We start from the raw sequence: 19816 nt of genomic DNA on the forward strand, positions 1-19816 counted from the left end.
CTCCAGGAGGCCCAGGATCCGCAAATTCTTCCACCTCGACCGATTCTCCAACTCTTCGAACCGTTCCTGCCCTTTCTTGTGGAGCGTCTCATGCGCCTCCACCTTTACCGCTAGGCCCAAGATCTCGTCCTCGTTATCAGAGATCTTTTGCCAGACCTCACGAACCACCACCCCCTGGGCCGCCTGGGTCTCCAGCAGCTTATCAATAGAAGCCTTCATTGGCTCCAGCAGGTCCACTTTGAGCTCCCTGAAGCAGCGCTGGATAACCTCCTGCTGCTCCTGTGCCCACTGCATCCACGCTGCCTGGTCTCCGCCTGCCACCATCTTTCTTTTCTTCCCTCTCACTTTCTTTGGCTTCACCACCACTTTTTTTAGTCACCCCGCTCCTGGTCCAAGCCATACACTGTCGGGGGAATGTTGCAGTCTCCTTCCCACACCGGGAAATGTCGAACAAAATGCCGCTGGGGGCCCCGAAAAGAGCCCAAAAGTCCGTTCCAAGCGGGAGCTGCCGAACGCGAGACTTAGCTCTGCATAGCCGCAACTGGAAGTGGTCAATGGGGTTTACTATTGAATGCACACTGCCAATAAACATGCAGCATGGGTGTGCTATCAGCTGGACTGGAGGATCCCACCAGTGTGAATGGCTGGAACACTGCAGCCAAAGACTGTTCCTCAAGGCAAATTTGTGTTGGCTCTGACATCATTCTTCAATAAGCTTTCGTTTCCTGCAAATAAATCAAGATCAAAGATACTGCCTTCATCTCCAACCGAAAGTAAATATTTGTCACCCATTTTATCCTCAGCTGAATCAGTTTGCGAACACCTCTTATGTTGCTTGTATTGACGCTAAACAAGCCCCCACTCTTAAGGTATCGGAGCAGAATTAGGCCATTCAGCGCATCATGGCTGCTCCCGCCATTGCATCATGGCTGCTCCCGCCATTGCATCATGGCTGCTCCCGCCATTGCATCATGGCTGCTCCCGCCATTGCATCATGGCTGCTCCCGCCATTGCATCATGGCTGCTCCCGCCATTGCATCATGGCTGCTCCCGCCATTGCATCATGGCTGCTCCCGCCATTGCATCATGGCTGCTCCCGCCATTGCATCATGGCTGCTCCCGCCATTGCATCATGGCTGCTCCCGCCATTGCATCATGGCTGCTCCCGCCATTGCATCATGGCTGCTCCCGCCATTGCATCATGGCTGCTCCCGCCATTGCATCATGGCTGCTCCCGCCATTGCATCATGGCTGCTCCCGCCATTGCATCATGGCTGCTCCCGCCATTGCATCATGGCTGCTCCCGCCATTGCATCATGGCTGCTCCCGCCATTGCATCATGGCTGCTCCCGCCATTGCATCATGGCTGCTCCCGCCATTGCATCATGGCTGCTCCCGCCATTGCATCATGGCTGCTCCCGCCATTGCATCATGGCTGCTCCCATCTGCTACCTACAATATTACAGATCCAAAAGTTGGATTGCATAATCAGCCAGAGCATCTCCTCCCGAGAACACATGACGTGGGAGCTGAAGTAGGCAATTTAACCTCAGAGCCTAAACACCCTCAATGTGATCTTGGCTGATCCCATCCTGGTTTCAACTCCACTGACCTGCCAGTTCTCTATAATCCTTCAACCCATTACAAATCTGCCTACTTCAAATTTACTCAGCGTCCCTGCATCCACCACACTCGGGGTAGCAAATTCCACAGATTCACAACCCTTTGGGGAGTAATTTCTCCTTAAATCAGTTTTAAATTTGCTACCTCTTATTCGAAGATTGTGACCTCTTTGTTTTAGAATGCCTCACAAGAGGAACTTTATCCATACCTTTTAGCATCGTGTATACCTTGATTTGATCTGCCCTCAATTCTTCTAAACTTCAGTATAGGCCTCAATGCCATCTTTGCTAAACTACTCCGGTTCTCAACTCCAATTTAAAGGGCAGCACAGTGGCACATTGGGTAGCATTGCAGCCTCATGGCACTGAGGTCACAGGTTCGATCCCGGCTCTGGGTCATTGCCCGTGTGGGGTTTGCACATTCTCCCCGTGTATGCGTGGGTTTCGCCCCCACAACCCAAAGATGGTCAGGGTAGGTAGGGGCCAAAGAAGAAAGATTTAGTGGGAAAAAGATTTAGTGAAGATAAATGCAGATCCCAGTTAATGTAATACAGAACAAGGAAATGTCAAAGCAATTAAATAACTACTTCAGTTCTGCCTTCAGAAGAGACACAAATAACTTGTAGAAACACTAAAGAAACCAGTGGTCCAGTGAGAAGGAGGAATCAAAGGAAATTAGGTGGAGAAATTAATGGGACTGAAAGCCAATAAATCATGGCAATGGTAATCTACATCCCAGAGTATTAAGTGAAGTGGTCACATCACAAAGTGGAGGAGGAGTTGGTCGTCATCTTCCAAAATTCAGTAGATTACAGTGCCGGCAGATGGAGGGTGGCAAATGTAACCCACCGGTTAAAACAGGGAGAGAACTGGACTACTATCAGTTAGCCTACTACTAGCGTTTTTAGGAAAAAAATATGATAAATGGACACTTATTGCAACACTATGAACACCCTGACTCACTCCTTTCCAATCAAGGGTCAATTTTAGAGTGGCCACTCCACCTACCCAGCACATCCCTGGGCTGTGGGGGAGAATGCAAGCTCCACATGGATGGTGACCTGGGTCATCTCCACCGTACCCAATCCCAGCCACCCCCACAAATCTTGTCTTCAATTTAAGTTGCATGTTCTTCTGAACTTCGGCCTCCTGTTTGTACGACTTGTGATCTGAGGCTTACTTCAAAACTAGAGCAATGTTTCACTTTGGGTTAAACAGAATCGAATTACACTATGGCATAAATCCACCTACAAACAGGGGATTTGAACATTAAGTGATACACAGGTGACAGATGTTGTCAGCATATACAGGTGACAGGAGAGAAAATGCAGCTGAGGATAAAACATCACAGGATTGCAATACCAGATTTAAGTTTTTTTAAAATTATATTCTTGTATTAAATTGATGTCTGTGCTGTAACTGGACTGGTTCTGCCCAGTGACTGTTTGCACCTTGGACTTTAGGATGTTGGTATGGAGGGCTGCTTCCATTTAGCAATCTGACTTTAGTTTCGATTGCCAGTGTGCAATTACATACCTCACCTCAGACATCCTTCTGGCTGCTGGTCACCACTTCCAGATATTAACTTATCCAGAATCGTCACTCATACCTTGCTACCTCTTCAGGTATAACATGCGCAGTGTAAAATTTTAAAACGTATGTTAAATCAAACAGCAACTTACTCGAAACTAGGTCTCGGACTCATTTTTGCATAAGCACCCTCTGCCAACCATGATACACCACCACCCGCCCCCCCCACCACCAAATTAAAATGTGGCCAAAGCTAGTTTTCACAAGTCAGCAATTATTCATTTATTAATGGACCTGAATGAACACCAAGTTCAACTGTAGGCCTGAATCTGTTAATAGTAAACACATAAACAAATCATATGGTGTATACAGCAACTGATTCTTTACATTTAAAATCAGAACTTTAAAATTTGGTCATAGTACTAATAGTTTCTCTTCTCTCCACAAAGTAGCTTCTTGTGCTGCATGAATAAATTTTAAAAGTCTGTTGACCCAAATCAAAGTCAGATAAAGTGCGCATATACTAGTGCAGCTAACAACTTGAATAGTGTAGATTAGAATGTGGACAAACACGAATTTGTGAATGGTGGTCACACCACAGCTTTGGACAGTAGAGACTACCATCAAGTGCGTAAGCATTAGAGATTCATCCTAAATGAGCTGGATTAAAGCCTGGTCACAAAATGTATAATTCACTATGATGCACAACTTCTTATAGCAATGTGCTGTTCTGTTCCACCACCAGCTACATCAAACAGTTTCTTCGTCAAAATAAAAGTGTAGACTTGACAACAATTTGGTCGGTGAGAGAAAGCTGCTTCAAGTGGTGATAGTTAGGCAGCCTGGAGATACATTTTCTAGCAAGTTTCTTACTTGCATTCATCATTAGTTGCTAGAGTCACTGCCTTCAAATGTAAAGTGTAGCACAATGTTGTTTGATAAAGTTGATTACCTGTATAGCTCAGCTTTTGAATAGGCTGACCATAAATCTAAAGTGCAAAGCAGATAAGAAAGTCATTCCATGCCTCTTCCTTTTAAGCACTGAGATGAATTCAAAGAAAATATAACTTGGCTCAATCAAATCTTTATCTTGCCAGACTTGGCAAATGCAGTTGACACCAGAGCTACTAAAATAAAAGATTGGTGATCAAGACATCTCCATTCCAGTCAAGACTAGCTTCTTCAACTGTATCCTTAAGCTTCATGAATTTCCTCATTTAGTTCTCAGTCAGAAGTGGCTATTAAAAAAAGAGATTTCAGTCAGCAAGTATTAGGTAGCCAAACAAATAATTGTACATTACATTTATCTGGTTGTTACAGAATGCTTACTTCCCATGTACCGTTAAGTGCACTGAAGACATCTAGGTGACAGTCATGCTCACCCTATTATTTGTTTGTTCAAGCAGCAAGTATGGCAAAGACCCAGTTAAGTCAGAATGGACAATTTATCCTCTGCTTCAGACAGAAGGTCTGTTTGAATATTGTTCCACAGAAGCTCGCAATCTTAGAAACCCATTTGATTCAGCACTCTTAATACTAGCAAGATATTCTCATCAAGCCCAATCTATTCTTCAGCAGTATGATCAAACCTGGCACCGAACCAGGACATCTCCCCCACTAGGAGACACATGTTCATTATAATTAGACAATTAAGAATATACCTAAAGTCTTTTGGCTTAGATTTTGTTCTGATGTTAATCAGACTGAAAGACAGTTATTCCTGCCAGCAAACAGATCAGCAGGGTTTAATATACTTGAGCTACCTTTGCATGTCTAGTAGCTACAACCTGGAAGTCCAGCAGTATACTAGAATGAGGAACTGTAATTATGTACAAGTTTCACACTTCCGCAAATTAGCTTGATAAAATTCATACAAGATTTTGCAACATTTGGAACTCGATAAATGTGAATGGAAAAGCAGTCAAAGTGGTTTGGGGAGAACTGTCAAAATTGTTGGGTACACTTTAACTTCAGAACTGTTTGACAGACTTGACCTCAGTTTCCGTAACAAATTCATCTGGGTGACAGTTTAGAATGTGACCTCAGGGGACAAGAGTGTATACACACATCATTGTAGGTGATACGAAAGGATAACTAATTTTACAAAAGGGACTAATGGGGCAAAAGTATTTGTAGACACTCAGTTCAGAGTTTTGTTGTACTAGTTCAACATTGATCTTAAAATTTACTTTAAAACAAAATGTTAGGTAATATTCCAGTATGACATTTCAATAGAATTCAATTTGTTCAAGTATGACATGCAGTGAAAACAGAAACACTTGTACTCTTATTTCCATCATTGAAATCTTCGCAAACGTGGTAGGCAATGGAAAACAGATTACCCAAAATAGTATCCAACTGCATGATCTGTGAGGAAAGTGGGGGGCTGAGCTTTGCCATTTCAAAAGCACAATCAGCCCAACTCATTCTACAATTGCTCATGCATCTAACTGTAAGATAAAACAGTCAGAAATCAGAATTTTAGGTTTTTCCATACCCTCACTTCAGTACATGATATAGGAACAGAGTGGTGTGGAGAAGGGACATTGGAATTTTTGCCCTTAAAATCTGCCAGTCATAGTAAAATAAATAAATGAGGTAAAAACACTGCAGTTTGGTTTAGATGATGCATGGAATTTTGTTTTCACAAAGTACCTCAGTGGCATCGCTGAGTGCAGATGTGCGTACATTCGGTCGCTGCCAATCACGTTTAAGAAGCATCCAGGCTACAGTCAATGAAAAACACAACAGTAACACTCCCAAAGTGTTGGCCAAATATGCCTCAGGTGGAAGCTTCTTATAGGGAGCAGTTGAGTTTGGAGCATTGCTAGAGGAAAATAGGAGCATAAAGATGTAGTAATTAATTTAACTTGACAAGTTTCCTATTTTTAATCTCAAGTATTCCCCCCCACCCCCAAACCTATGAATTCCAGAGAATGATGTGACAAGCAGCCCATTCCAAACCTTTGATTATAGTAAAGACTTTATGAAGGGTGTCAAATGATTCTTTTAGAGCAGGGGGTTCAGCATATATTTTTTTTAATATAAATTTATAGTCAATTATTTTTCTTTTCCCATTAAGGGGCAATTTAGCGTGGCCAATCTACCTAACCAGCACATCTTTGGTTTGTGGGGATGAAACCCACACAGACATGGGGAGAATGTGCAAACTCCAGTGACAGGATTCAAACCCAGGTCCTCAGCACCGCAGTCCCAGTGCTAACCACTGCACCACATGCCACCCTGTTCAGCATATCTTTGCTTAATCATAGAAACTCAAGACCTGTAACAAAATCTTTTGTATATGATAGTTAGACAAACATGAAATTTGGTGGCCAACATTCTGCCTGTATAACCTCACCCACTGTGGTGTTTGGTCTTCTATACAAAGGAATCCACCACACCTAGACATGCCCAAACCAGAATCTCATAAGACAGCAATCTGTTACAGAGAGCGTTATCATGGAGTCTGCTCGTTACTCCTCTGGAACTGCACCTAGCATTCACTTGCATGTCTTATTACCCTCCGAAATTATCTGATGGCCAGATGGGTCTCCCCTTATATGGAAGTCACTGGTCACATAACCTTGGTCTGGAAACCACATGGGTGTCTGCACCAACACCTGCTGGTTGGAGGTTGCACACCATCCATCTATGATATAACACATAGGCATATCACCACATACCATGCAGTAATTAAAAACAGGAAACAAGGAAAACAAATATTTTGCATTTATTTTCTCTTGTGGGACAAAGCATCCACGAATAGTAGATAATCAAGGAGCAGAAAAGGAGTGAGGATATTAAAATTATTGGAGAAAACATACTAGCAAAACCATTGTAATGGAAAGGTCATCCCAATATATTTATGTGGCTATAGAAGGGAATATATTGGTTGTGATCTTACAAAATTATTTGAATGCTGGAAAGATCCTAGAAGAATGGCAACATGAAGGGAGACAAGCAGAATGATTTTCAACTAGTTTGCTTCTCACAAATGATGAAAGAGCTTGGTGATTAGCATGAATAGATGACTTAGTCAATCTGGGGATAAATGGGTCACTAAGATGACAAAACTAACTAGTGGAATGCCACAAAAATCAGTGCTCAAGCTTCAACTATTTGCAATTGACAATAATTATGTGAGGAGGGGACAGGGCAGCACAGTAGCAGTGGTTAGCACTGTTGCTTCACAGCACCAGAGTCCCAGGTTCAATTCCTGGCTTGGGTCACTTGTGTGCAGAGTCTGCAGGTTCGCGTGAGAATCATCAATGTCAATTTTGTAGTCTAACTATCAGGTGTGACATCAAGAACAAAATGATGGACCACGTGGCGGATTACGAAAGGGTGATGGCTAGTCGACGGAGGAGGGGGGCAGGTGACCCTCCGATCCGGCTGATCACTTGGAATGTGAGGGGACTGAATGGGCCGGTCAAACGGTCCCACGTGTTCGCGCACCTGAGGGGGTTGAAGGCGGACGTGGCTATGCTTCAGGAGACGCACCCGAAGGTGGCGGATCAGGTTAGATTGAGGAACGGGTGGGTGGGCCAAGTGTTTCATTCAGGGCTGGATGCAAAAAACCAGGGGGTGGCGATCCTGGTGGGGAAGAGAGTGTCGTTTGAGGCGTCGAGTGTGGTGGCAGACAGTGGAGGGAGGTACGTGATGGTGAGCGGCAAGCTGCAAGGGGAGCAGGTGGTGCTGGTCAATGTATATGCCCCGAATTGGGATGATGCGGGTTTCATGCGGCGCATGTTGGGCGGGATTCCAGATTTGGAGGTGGGGGGCGATTTCAACACGGTGCTGGATCCGCCACTGGGTCGATCCAGTTCCAGGATGGGTAGGAGGCCTGCAGCGGCTAAGGTGCTGAGGGGGTTTATGGACCAGATGGGAGGGGTGGATCCTTGGAGGTTCGCGAGGCCGAGGGCCAGGGAATTTTCATACTTCTCCCATGTGCATAAGGCCTACTCCTGGATCGATTTCTTTGTTTTGAGTAGGGCACTGATTGCGGGGGTAGTAGACGCTGAGTACTCGGCGATAGCCATTTCTGACCATGCCCCGCATTGGGTGGACCTCGAGCTGGGGGAGGAGAGGGACCAGCGCCCGTTGTGGCACTTGGAGGTGGGGCTGCTGGCGGACGAGGATGTGAGGGGGCAGGTTCGAGGATGCATCGAGAGGTACCTGGAGGCCAACGATAATGGGGAGGTCCGAGTGGGGACAGACTGGGAGGCGCTGAAGGCGGTGGTTCGGGGGGAGTTGATCTCCATTCGGGCCCACAGGGAGAGAGGGGAGCAGAGAGAAAGGGAGAGATTGGTGGGGGAGATGGTGAAGGTGGACAGGAGGTACGCGGAGGCCCTGGAGGAGGGATTACTGAGGGAGCAGCACAGCCTTCAGGCCGAGTTCGACTTGTTGACCACCAGAAAGGCGGAGGCTCAATGGAGAAAGGCTCAGGGTGTGGTGGATGAGTATGGGGAGAAGGAGAGTAGGATGCTGGCACACCAGCTCCGTAAGCGGAATGCGGCTAGGGAGATTGGTGGAGTTAAGGACCGGGGAGGAAATGTGGTGCGGAGGGGGGGGGGGTAGACATTAATGGGGTCTTCAGGGACTTTTATATGAGAGACTATATCGGTCCGAACCTCCGGTGGAGAAGGGGGGGATGGGGCGCTTTAGAGGCAGAGGCAGAGACATTGGGAGGCTCCCACTGAAAAGGGCAGAGAGGAGCTTCATGTACTTGGGGGTTCAGGTGGCCAGGAGCTGGGGGGCCTTGCATAAGCTAAACCTCAAGGCTGGTGGAGCAAATGGAGGAGGAGTTTAAGAGGTGGGACATGCTGCCACTGTCTTTGGCGGGTAGGGTGCAGTCAGTCAAGATGACGGTGCTCCCGAGGTTTCTGTTCCTGTTCCAGTACCTCCCCATCCTTATCCCGAAGGTCTTTTTCAGGCGGGTTAACAGGAGCATTACGGGGTTTGTGTGGGCACACGGGACTCCAAGGGGGAGACGGGTGTTCTTGGAATGAGGCAGGGGTGGGGGCTGGTGTTGCCCAGCCTCTGTGGGTATTATTGGGCTGCCAACGCAGCGATGGTGCGTAAGTGGGTAATGGGCGGAGAGGGGGCAGCATGGAAGAGGATGGAGATGGCATCCTGTGTAGGCACGAGCCGGGAAGCACTGACAACAGCACCGCTGCTGCTCCTTCCGACGAGGTATACCACGAGCCCGGTGGTGGCAGCTACCCTCAAGATTTGGGGGCAATGGAGGCGGCACAGGGGGAAGGCAGGGGCCTCGATGGGTTCCCTGATACAGGGGAACCACCGGTTTGTTCCGGGGAGAATTGATGGCGGGTTCCCGAGTTGGCACAGGGCAGGTGTCAGGAGGCTGGGGGACCTGTTCATAGACGGGAAGTTTGTGAGCTGGGTCAGCTGGAGGGGAAGTTTGGGCTTCCCCCGTGGAACACCTTTAGGTACATGCAAGTAAGGGCGTTTGTCAGGCAGCAGGTGGCGGGGTTCCCTCTGCTGCCGCCACATGGGGTTCAGGACACGGTGCTCTCGGGAGTATGGGTTGGAGAGGGGAGGATCTCGGAAGTGTACCAGGTGATGCAGGAGGTAGACGAGACCTCGGTGGAAGAGCTGAAAGATAAATGGGAGGAGGAGCTGGGCGAGGAGATTGAGGAGGGGACTTGGGAGGATGCCCTAAAAAGGGTGAACTCCTCCTCTTAGTGTGCGAGGCTTAGCCTCATACAGTTTAAGGTACTGCATAGGGCTCATATGACCGGGACAAGGATGAGCTGGTTTTTTGGGATCGAGGACAGGTGTATTAGGTGCTCAGGGAGCCCAGCAAACCATGTCCACATGTTCTGGGCATGCCCAGCGCTGGGCGAATTTTGGAAGGGTTTAGCAAGGACGGTATCGAGGGTGGTAGGATCCAGGGTCAATCCAGGCTGGAGACTTGCAATATTTGGGGTTGCAGGGAGCAGGCAGCTAGCATTACTAGGCTCCAATGATTAACATTCAGCAGTTTCAGTTTGTGTCCTGGTTGAGAACTTCTGGCATACAGCCATGTTAACACAACAATGGTAGGGTAATTAAAATCCAAGCACACAAATAAGAATTGTCATTTCGGAGGTGCAATTGGATCTTTCCACATTTCACCTCCTATGCATCAGCTGGAATCCAATCTATTTTTATCTTTTACACAGAATCTGGCAGCAGCAGCCACCCTACACTACTTTGTAGGTTCATAAGAGCCTGCTTAAGTTAGGATTGCTGACAACACAGGATCAGGACATCCAGTTAAGACCAACACAGCAAGAGTCACTGGATAGGAAACAGAATTTGGAAACCTGGCTGGTCACTCCTGTTATGATATTTATATTGACTGGGGTGTAAAGAGTTAACAGGTTAATGATAATGCTTACCACTGGAGGGAACCACAGAAAAAGTTATATATATATATATATATATATATATATATATATATATATCATGTGACTTCAGGGATTCTAAGAGTTAGAAAATGGGGCAAGGAGCAGTTGTATTTGATTTCTGTAGTTAGAGATAGCATAGTTTAATATTGAAAATAAATAAACTTTTAAACCCCAGTTTACTTACAGCACAAACATCAACTTTTCATTAATCCCTGTCAGAGATGCAGCAATGGTCATTGGTAAGATACAAAGTCCAAAGAAGACATGCAGGTCTTTGTAAGCAGCTCGAAGCCAAGGGGATGTGCAAGGCAACAAAAAAGCCAGGAATCCCAGCAGCCACTATAGATTAAAAGGAGAAACAAATAAGAATCACAAAATGAACTCAAATGGCAAACTACATTTTCCTGCCAATTTGTTTGACCAGCCCCTTGCGAGCAGTTGATACTGAGGGTTTACAAAGTGTTGGTTGGGGAATCATGTTGGCCAGGACAGGAAAAGCATTGCTCTGCAAATGCCAAAAGAATCTAGCATCTTCTCAGCCTTTTGGCCAAGATCAAGCCCAAGGTGAGATACAACGCCTTTTCTTGACTGTCTCTTGGAGACCACATGAATTGATTTCAATCTGAATTGGATTTTTTGAGTAAACAATGAGATGGTTTTGTAACTTGTAGGATAAAAAACAAAAATCTTGTGCCACAAATACAGAATTTATTGGGGGGGGGGGGGGTGTGGTGCAGGATGAAAATGTATAGTCCTGCTGAGTAGCAGAAGCACTTTTTTTTGGACAAAACCTTTTGCAGACTGGTACAAAAAGGTGAAGTCACACGGTATCAGAGGTGAGCTGGCAAGATAGATACAGAACTAGCTAGGTCATAGAAGGCAAGAGTGTAGCAATGGAAGGGTGCTTTTCTGATTGGAGGGCTGTCACTAGTAGTGTTCCGCAGGATTCAGTGCTAGGACCTTTGCTGTTCGTAGTATATATAAATGATTGAGGAAAATGTGACTGGTCTGATTAGTAAGTTTGCGGACGACACAAAGGTTGGCGGAATTACGGATATCGATGAGGACTGTCAGAGGGTACAGCAGGATTTAGATAGTTTGGAGACTTGGGCAGAGAGATGTCAGATGGAGTTTAATTTGGACAAATGTGAGGTAATGTATTTTGGAAGGTCTAATACAGGTAGAGAATATACAGTGAATGGTAGAACCCTCAAGAGTATTGACAGTCAGAGATCTAGGTATACAGGTCCACAGATCAATGAAAGGGGAAACACAGGTGGAGAAGGTGGTCAAGGAGGCATACGGCATGCTTGCTTTCATTGGCCAGGTCATGGAATATAAAAATTGGCAAGTCATGTTGCAGCTGTATAGAACCTTAGTTAGGCCACACTTGGAGCAGAGTGTTCAATTCTGGTCGCCACACTATCAGAAGGATGTGGAGGTTTTGAAGAGGGTGAAGAGATTTACCAGGATGTGGCCTGGTATGGAGGATATTAGCAACGAGAAGAGGTTGAATAAACTGTTTGTTCTCACTGGAACAACAGAGGTTGAGGGGCAACCCGACGGAGGTCTACAAAATTATGAGGGGCAAAGACAGAGTGGATAGTCAGAGACTTTTTCCCCAGGGTAGAGGGGTCAATTACTAGGGAGCATAGGTTTAAAGTGCGAGGGCAAGGTTCGGAGTAGAAGTACGAGGCAAGTTTGTGTTTTTTGTATTTCTTTTTTTTTTTAAAACACAAAAGGGTAGTGGGTGCCTGGAACTTGCTGCTGGAAGCAGGGATGATAGTGACGTTTAAGGGGCATCTTGACAAATACATGAATAGGATGGGAATAGAGGGATACAACCCTGGAAGTGTTTAGACGGGCAGCATGGTCAGCACAGGCTTGGAGGGCCGAAGGGCCTGTTCCTGAGCTGTACTTTGTTCACTCCAGCCATCAAGTAGAGCTGTCACGTGGAAGTCATTGCAGGAAAGGATGGTGAAGAGAGCATGATCCTTGTTACAGCAAATTTCAGGAGAACATGTTCTGCTGAGATTTGCTGTAACAAGGATCACATTAATCTAACAGGTGATCTTCAAATGAATGGCATATTGCAGAACTACATAATATCTGCTCACAGTCTGGGTAAGGTCACAAGTTTGGTTCAGGGAAAAAAAGCAAAGTACTGAAACTGGAAATCTAAAAACAATGCTGGAGAAACTCAGCAGGTTGGGCAGCATCCATCAGCCACAGAATCTCGATTGGTCAGTACTGAAAACATTACTCTTCATAGATGCTGCCAGACATTGGTTTATCCAGCATTTTGTTTGAATAATTGTTTTACCGGGTGCATGTGTGGTTGTCATCCTCTCCTCCTACAATAAAAGAAGGTGGGGATGTAGAGGAGAAACAAGGCCATCTCCAATTACATTTGTAGATGCAGATTAAGGCAGTAATTAAGGATAGATAGCAGAAGAGTAGAGAGGCCACAATGACAAGAGGGCAGGTATGGCCAAGGTTGCAGTGATTATATACATAGAATAAAACATGGGGACAGGTCATTGTGCATACAGATTTAATGATATGCCACTCCATATGGACAGGAATCCTTCCAATGAACTTGTCCAAGTTCCTCTGGAAAGCATCCAAGCTATTGGTCAACTACCTCCTGGGATAGTAGTTGTAAAAGGCGATATCAAATTTGTTTTAGGTTCTCCCAATTCTCCATATCTATCCTGTGCAGCACAACCTGATCAATTTTTCCAGATAGTACAAAACTATTTACAAGGATATCAGTGCTTCTGTCCGAAGGAATAGTTGGTGACCATGTGGCCCGAGCACAATCCTATACAAGCATTACTGTCAGAATTCCATACACATCATATGCCTATTACTCACTTGCATATTTGTTGACCTTTCTTCCTGCAATTCCCATCCATTTTTTTGGTAGTCTAGTCTGCCCCATAACCATGATGAATCTCCTCAATCCATATTAATTGCAACTATTTTATTGCTAGTTAAATATTTGCTGTCTCCAGGATTACAGCTACTCTACTTCCTATCCTTCCCAATGTTACACATGTCAATTTGGTTTCATTGCCATCTTTATGATTCCCCATTACATCTCTCATGAGATTCAGTGAAGGGCTGGTGATCAGTAATTCATAATAATCTTTATTAGTGTCACAAGTAGGCTTACATTATCACTGCAATGAAGTTAGAGAGAATCCCCTAGTCACCACACTCCAATGCCTATTTGGGTACACCGAGGGAGAATTCAGAATGTCTAACTCACCTAACAAGCACATCTTTTGGAACTTGTAAGAGGAAACCCGAGCACCCAGTGGAAACCCACGCAGACATGGGGAGAACCTGCAAACTCCACACAGACAGTGACCCAAGCCAGGAATCGAACCTGGCTGAAATCAAGAGGAATACCATGGAAGTAAAGTAGTCATGTGAGGTAGAAAGATTCAAGTAACTAAATAGGGGCGAGTTTGACAGAACAGCCAAATAAGGGGGAAAAACCAAGAACAAGTCTGTACAAAGGTGAAGCAGTAGAATGTGATTTACAAAACGAGGAACAAATTAATAGGCTTGTAACAGAAAGTATCAGCAGAGAGTGTGAAAGACAAAAGCTGTTGAAGTGTTGGATAGCAATAAGAGTTCAGGCAGATATAGTTACAGTACCTACACAGGGTCAAAACACCAGCACAGAAAAGAGTTCATGAACTGGGGACAACAAAAAAATTAGACAAGTATCAATTCAGGCCCAGAATGACAGTCAAAATGCACATGTGAAAAACTTCAGGGACATGGCTGATGTCAAGGAGCTTGATGTTGAAGAGCACAGCCTTGTTGAGCAATACCAATTTAAAAAAGGTGTTGCTGTAGAACCAAAATAGCGTCAAATATCCCTTTCATACAAGAATGGCCTAGGTATTAGGGTTTTGATCATGTGGAAGAGGAGCCTCAAACAAACCTTGCTTTCAGTCCCTCTCTCCATCCCCCTGGTTTTCCAGAATTTTCTCTTCCATCATTCATTCCTTGTTTATTTTGTTGCTTTGTTTTATTTTCAAATCCACTCTGCCTGTACAAATCTGCATAACATTTGATCAAAGACACAAGTGTCCTTTCTTTATTAATTTTTCCAATGGGGGAGGGGGGGGGGGGGCACAAGTCAAAGTGAGGAGAGGGAGGTTTAGGGGAAAATAAAATGGTGGAGGCAGGATACCTCATCCTTTAAATAGTACTTGGATGAGCACTTGGCACACCATAACCTTCAAGGCTGGCAAGTGGGATTAGGTGGGCAGGTCTGGACCTTTTATGCATCAGTGCAGACTTGGGCTTCTTCTGCGCTGTGGTATTCTGTGATTCCTAATCCTCAAAATGTTGATACGCACACATAGAAAGAGTTCTTGGAGTAACTAAGAAAGGAATTTCTGTCCCTTAATGCCAGCCCAAATGTAGCAATTCTATTCCAACCCTAGTGAATCAGTGCTCTGGCAAGAACAGATTCTGTCTATATATAGTGAAACTGTCAAATAGGCATCATAGAACAGAAATTAGGTCAACACTTAGTGATTGTGGGAGTAGTTCGTAAATGAGTAGCCAATGAGAGATTTTTTGAAAAACAGGTTTATAGAAAAGGTTAAAATTACTACATTTTAAACACTGCTTACCTGCAAACCAAAGAGAATGACTGCTGCAAACCCCACCCAACTATGCATAGAATACAAGTTGGGGATGTGCATCTTATTGTGGAACCCAAATGCTGCTAGTAACCCAATGACAGCTAGAGACAATGCACCAAGGTTCAATGTAGCATGAACAAACTTTAGTATCAACTTGTTGCTGGACCAGGTGAAGGGCAACCTGTATACAAGAGTTGCTGAAAGGAAGGAATAGGTCACAGTTATTCACACAAGTGTACAAATCAATTTTCAGCTGAATTTGATATTAATTTAAACCATTTACCCATTTACTCATGGCAAAAGGCCAGTATTTTTCACTTGGGCACCACCTTGAGCAGTTGTGCTCAAGCTAAAGGCTGGCAAGCACAGAGAGGTGGTTATGTACATATACACTAACTTGGGTGTTGTAGGTAGGCAGACATGTAGGTAGGCAGACATGTACCTCAGTCAGGGTGGAGAAGATTTAGAATCAATTCTGTAGCACCACCAGTAATTGACAACATTAGTATCCTGCTCTCAAGGTACATCAATACACGTACGGACGCCAGTGGCTATGGTCCACGTATGGATGCACGGCCCGGGGCGCACACGCACGCACTATGGGCCCAGACTTGGGCTCACGTGTTACAATGGCACAAGCCTATATGCAGTACCAAAAACCAAAATGCAATCAGCCACAATGGTTCCAGACAAAGGATACAGAATTGCCACAATCCCCTCCCACTTTTGGATATGTCCTTAATCTTGCAACAATCAGACATCCTGGATTGAGACTACCCTACAAACATACGGTGGCGGTGTGCTGGGAAAGTTTCTGTTTTAGTATTCATTTTTCAAGGTTTCGTTTTTTTTTGGTTCCAGTTTCCAAAGTGCTATGGAATTCTTGGAGGATGGCAAATTTTGTCCATTACAAGTGGCCTTTCATTTACAGTAGTCTCTTGAAGGATGTGCACACAAGTAGATGCATTAAAAAATTTAGGGACAAGTTTAAATATACTTTTGATAGTCTCACCACAGTGCAGGGTGTAAATCATCATATTATCAGCCAAAGCAATAGAATCACAGTAATGAATCTTCCACAGTTGACCGAACAGCTTCAATGGCCAGTATGAGAATAAAATGATAAGCTCAATGTTTCTATAGGGTTATTATGCACAAGAAAATAGAAAGCAAGTGCACAGTTGTTCCCCCCTCTCCCCCCCCCCCCCCCCCCCCCTCCCCTCCTTTGTCCTTCACTTTGCTCAAGGCTTTCTGTCCCCCTTCATTTTAAATAGCCTTGTCAAATGAAAGGAGCTTGGGAAAATTAAACTCAATAATCAACTACATCACTAGCCACCAAGATCCTAGGATGCCCAGGCTCTTGGTCAGCTCCAGCAATTTACTACTTCTCTAGTGACCAATTTTCAGAGTTGCTACCTCCCATTTCCTGGTTCATAACTGCTTCTGGAATACATGTTTAATTCATCTGCCATTTCCTATCAATTCTCCAGACTCAGGACCAACACTCACTTGGTTTCCTAGTTTATTTTAAATATTTATAAAAAACTTTTCATATCTCTGGCTAGCTTTCTCTTGTACTTATTAATCTTTTCCCCATCCTTGGTTAACCAGGGATAGTGGGTCAGTCCCTTCTGCATCTCCATTAACCCATCCCTTAACCTAATTTATCAAGTCACTTCAGCCAACTCGGCAGTCATGCCCTTATGAAAATTACGGTTGGTCCCCCGGTTAGATTTTAATGACAAATTGAGGGATGCACTGGGTCAGCAGCTTACAGAATGTGATGAAGTACAATTGTTGCTGCTAACCCACAGCACCTCACGATTGCCCAGTTTTGAGTTGCTGGTTCTGTTGTGAAACTATACAATTTAGCACAATTATCTTCGATGTGAATATGGGACCTCATCTCCACAAGGATGGCGCAGATGTCACTGCCATGGACAGATGCATCTGCAGCAGGTAGTTTGGTAAAGATGTTGTCAAGTGCAGTTTTTTTTTTTTGCTTGCTTTCTGCTGCAGGCCCATTCAGCTAGCTATATCCTTCAGGACTGAGCTAGCTGCAATGACCCTCGCTACCCGCAGTGCTTCTTCTAAATGGTTTTCAACATGAAGGAGCCCTGATTCCATCAGTTGAGGGAGGGTGGAATGTTTCCTCATTGTGTTTTATCTGATACCAGAGTCTCCAGGGCTTCAGAATCAATTTTGAGGACACCCAGGGCCACTTCTTCTTGTGTCACCATCTATTGTGGTATGGAGAAGTCTGGGATATTGACTTCAAGGTATAGGTCAGGTTGCTGACAAGCCTGTGGTACAGCTCTCCCCAAGTTTAACACATGTTCCCCCAGCTATTGTGGAGTACCTGGTGGGGATGACTGAGCAATGTTCGTTAGTTATCTGGGGCTGAAATTGATACCATGTGATTGTTTTCTGCAGCAGTTTGGCATGTGCTATCAGATAGCTAGATTGAATGGTGTAGGCTACAGAAATTTACAAATGGCAAGTACTAATATAAAACATGATCAAAATTATGGTTAAGTAAAATTTGAAAATTAGAGAAAGTATCATTTTGTAGAATACACAGCACAGAAACATGGTAGCTCTCAAGGCAAATATCAGCAATCAACCAAAATATGTTCCAAGCTTACCATTCCCATAAAGGACAACAAGCCCAGTCACCATGCAGACAGGATGCCAATTAAACATCTTCACTGTTCCATCCCATGCAAAGCCTCCCCTGTAGCTCTTACTCCAGATAGTCACAAATATTATACAAAGTAGACCAAAGAGGAGAGACAAGGAGTAGAAAAGATAAAACACACTGCTGCTCTTCATCTTTGCCCTGTACAGCAAACAAAAATAAAATTAGTTTTGTTCAGTTTTCCAACCTTCTCCCAAAGTTGCTGACTGATGAAAAGGTTTTAAAAATTCATTCAAGGGATGTGGATACACCAGTATTTATTGCTGATCCCCAATTTCTGCCTTGAATCACCTATGTAGTATAGGTACACCATGTTATTCGGCGGGGGGGGGGGGGGGGGGGGGGCAGCAAAGGAGGAGAAGAAAGAGGATTCAATGGACCAAATGGTCTCCTTCTGCTCTGTACTGATTCTATGAATACAAGGAGGAAGTAAAGGACTGTAAAACCAATGAAGTTAAATTGACTAAACAGCAGTACAGAAAATGGCACATTGAATTTAATCAAATTCTAAGAATAGTGTTTTAATATGCAGAAGTTTATGGATCTTGGAGATACAGTTGACCATATTATGCAGAAGTCTATGGATCTTGAGATACAATTGACCAGACTAGAACTTGCCAAATAAGAATAGGTTCTCTTGGTGTTTTAATATGCAGACGTCTATGGATAGGATAGTAAGAGAACGTAAAGTGCATTGAAGCCATGAATGATTGCACGTTAAGATATATAGAAATTGATGTAGAATACTAACTGCAATATATGTTAATTTTCTTTTAAAAAATGTCCTGACTCGCGGTTTAAAATCGATTAAGCTGTTGAGGTTTGTTGTAGAAAGAATTCATTTCGCTAACAGGCCATCAAATGACACGCTTAAAAGCTAAAGCACGGGTGCGAAATCGATACTTAAAATGTTTTACTTGCTCGTGACAGCAGATGATACTGCATAGAATTTAAAGGTGAAATCACTATCTTGAAAGTTTCAAGTGCCACCAGACATAACGACTACAGCATAAATTTCACATACAACAACTTAACCGGGATTTGCCAATCCTGCCCAGAATTATAATAATTTACCTTACACCTCCACTCTGTACAACTGAAGGGCGCTTTGACAGCCACTTTTATACGCACGACCTTCACGATTCGCTTCCGCATGAAAAACGCATGCGCACCGACCTCGTTGCATTGTGGATATTGTAGTCCGATGCACGCAATGGAACATCTCCCATTCTGAAAAATAAACGGCATCTCCCATAATGCAATGTCACCCAGACGAGTTTGGCCCTTCAAAGGAGAATGCACATTCTTGGGATTACCCTTCCCGGAACTGAAAGCTTGTTGTTAATATTATAATTTCTGCCCCGCCTTCCTTGTTGATTATGTGATTGGAGTAAGGAGGAGGATCGAAAAGGTGATTTTTTTTTCGCAAGAGGCTTTGCCATCAGTTTCAGATGTTTGACAGCATCTATTTTGATGTCTGGTTAAATGTTTTAAAAATTCTAGGCAGAGTAATCAAAATCCGGACTGTTATGTTCACATTTGAAAATGGTGGCAAACTTTAATTGTTACTTAACATGAGTTCTTATAAAAATTACCAACCTGAAAAATTAACTTTCTCTCTTCAGAGATGCTGTCAGACTTGATGGATATTCCTGTTTTTATTTTTACTGCTAAGTTTTAAGCCTTGTTCAGTGATAGCACACATGTCTCTGCCCTCCACCGAACATCAGATATATAGTCTGTAATGGTATGGCTAGTGAAGGGTTAATTATTACATCTCCGTGTAATTCAAACACTAGGGGCGCGATTCTCCGCCCCCCACGACGGGTCGGAGAATAGCGGGAGGGCCTTCCCGACACTTTTTCCGCCCTCCCGCTA

The 19816-nt window shown here is 44.3% G+C and overlaps 1 protein-coding gene across 1 annotated transcript; it reads right to left on the reverse strand.

Moving 5' to 3' along the window:
- Nucleotides 1-3409: 3409 nt before the first annotated feature.
- Nucleotides 3410-19135, reverse strand: LOC119971694 (cytochrome b ascorbate-dependent protein 3-like). Its single transcript, XM_038807596.1, has 6 exons — nucleotides 19013-19135; nucleotides 17886-18079; nucleotides 15229-15437; nucleotides 10752-10906; nucleotides 5808-5979; nucleotides 3410-4390 (listed from the first exon to the last, which is right to left on the reverse strand). Exons 2-6 carry the CDS (start codon nucleotides 18070-18072, stop codon nucleotides 4370-4372), a joined length of 744 nt encoding a protein of 247 aa, XP_038663524.1. The 5' UTR covers nucleotides 18073-18079; nucleotides 19013-19135; the 3' UTR covers nucleotides 3410-4369.
- Between the last annotated feature and the right edge of the window lie 681 nt (nucleotides 19136-19816).

The sequence above is a fragment of the Scyliorhinus canicula genome, chromosome 9, assembly GCF_902713615.1.
Source record: "Scyliorhinus canicula chromosome 9, sScyCan1.1, whole genome shotgun sequence".
Classification (NCBI taxonomy): domain Eukaryota; kingdom Metazoa; phylum Chordata; class Chondrichthyes; order Carcharhiniformes; family Scyliorhinidae; genus Scyliorhinus; species Scyliorhinus canicula.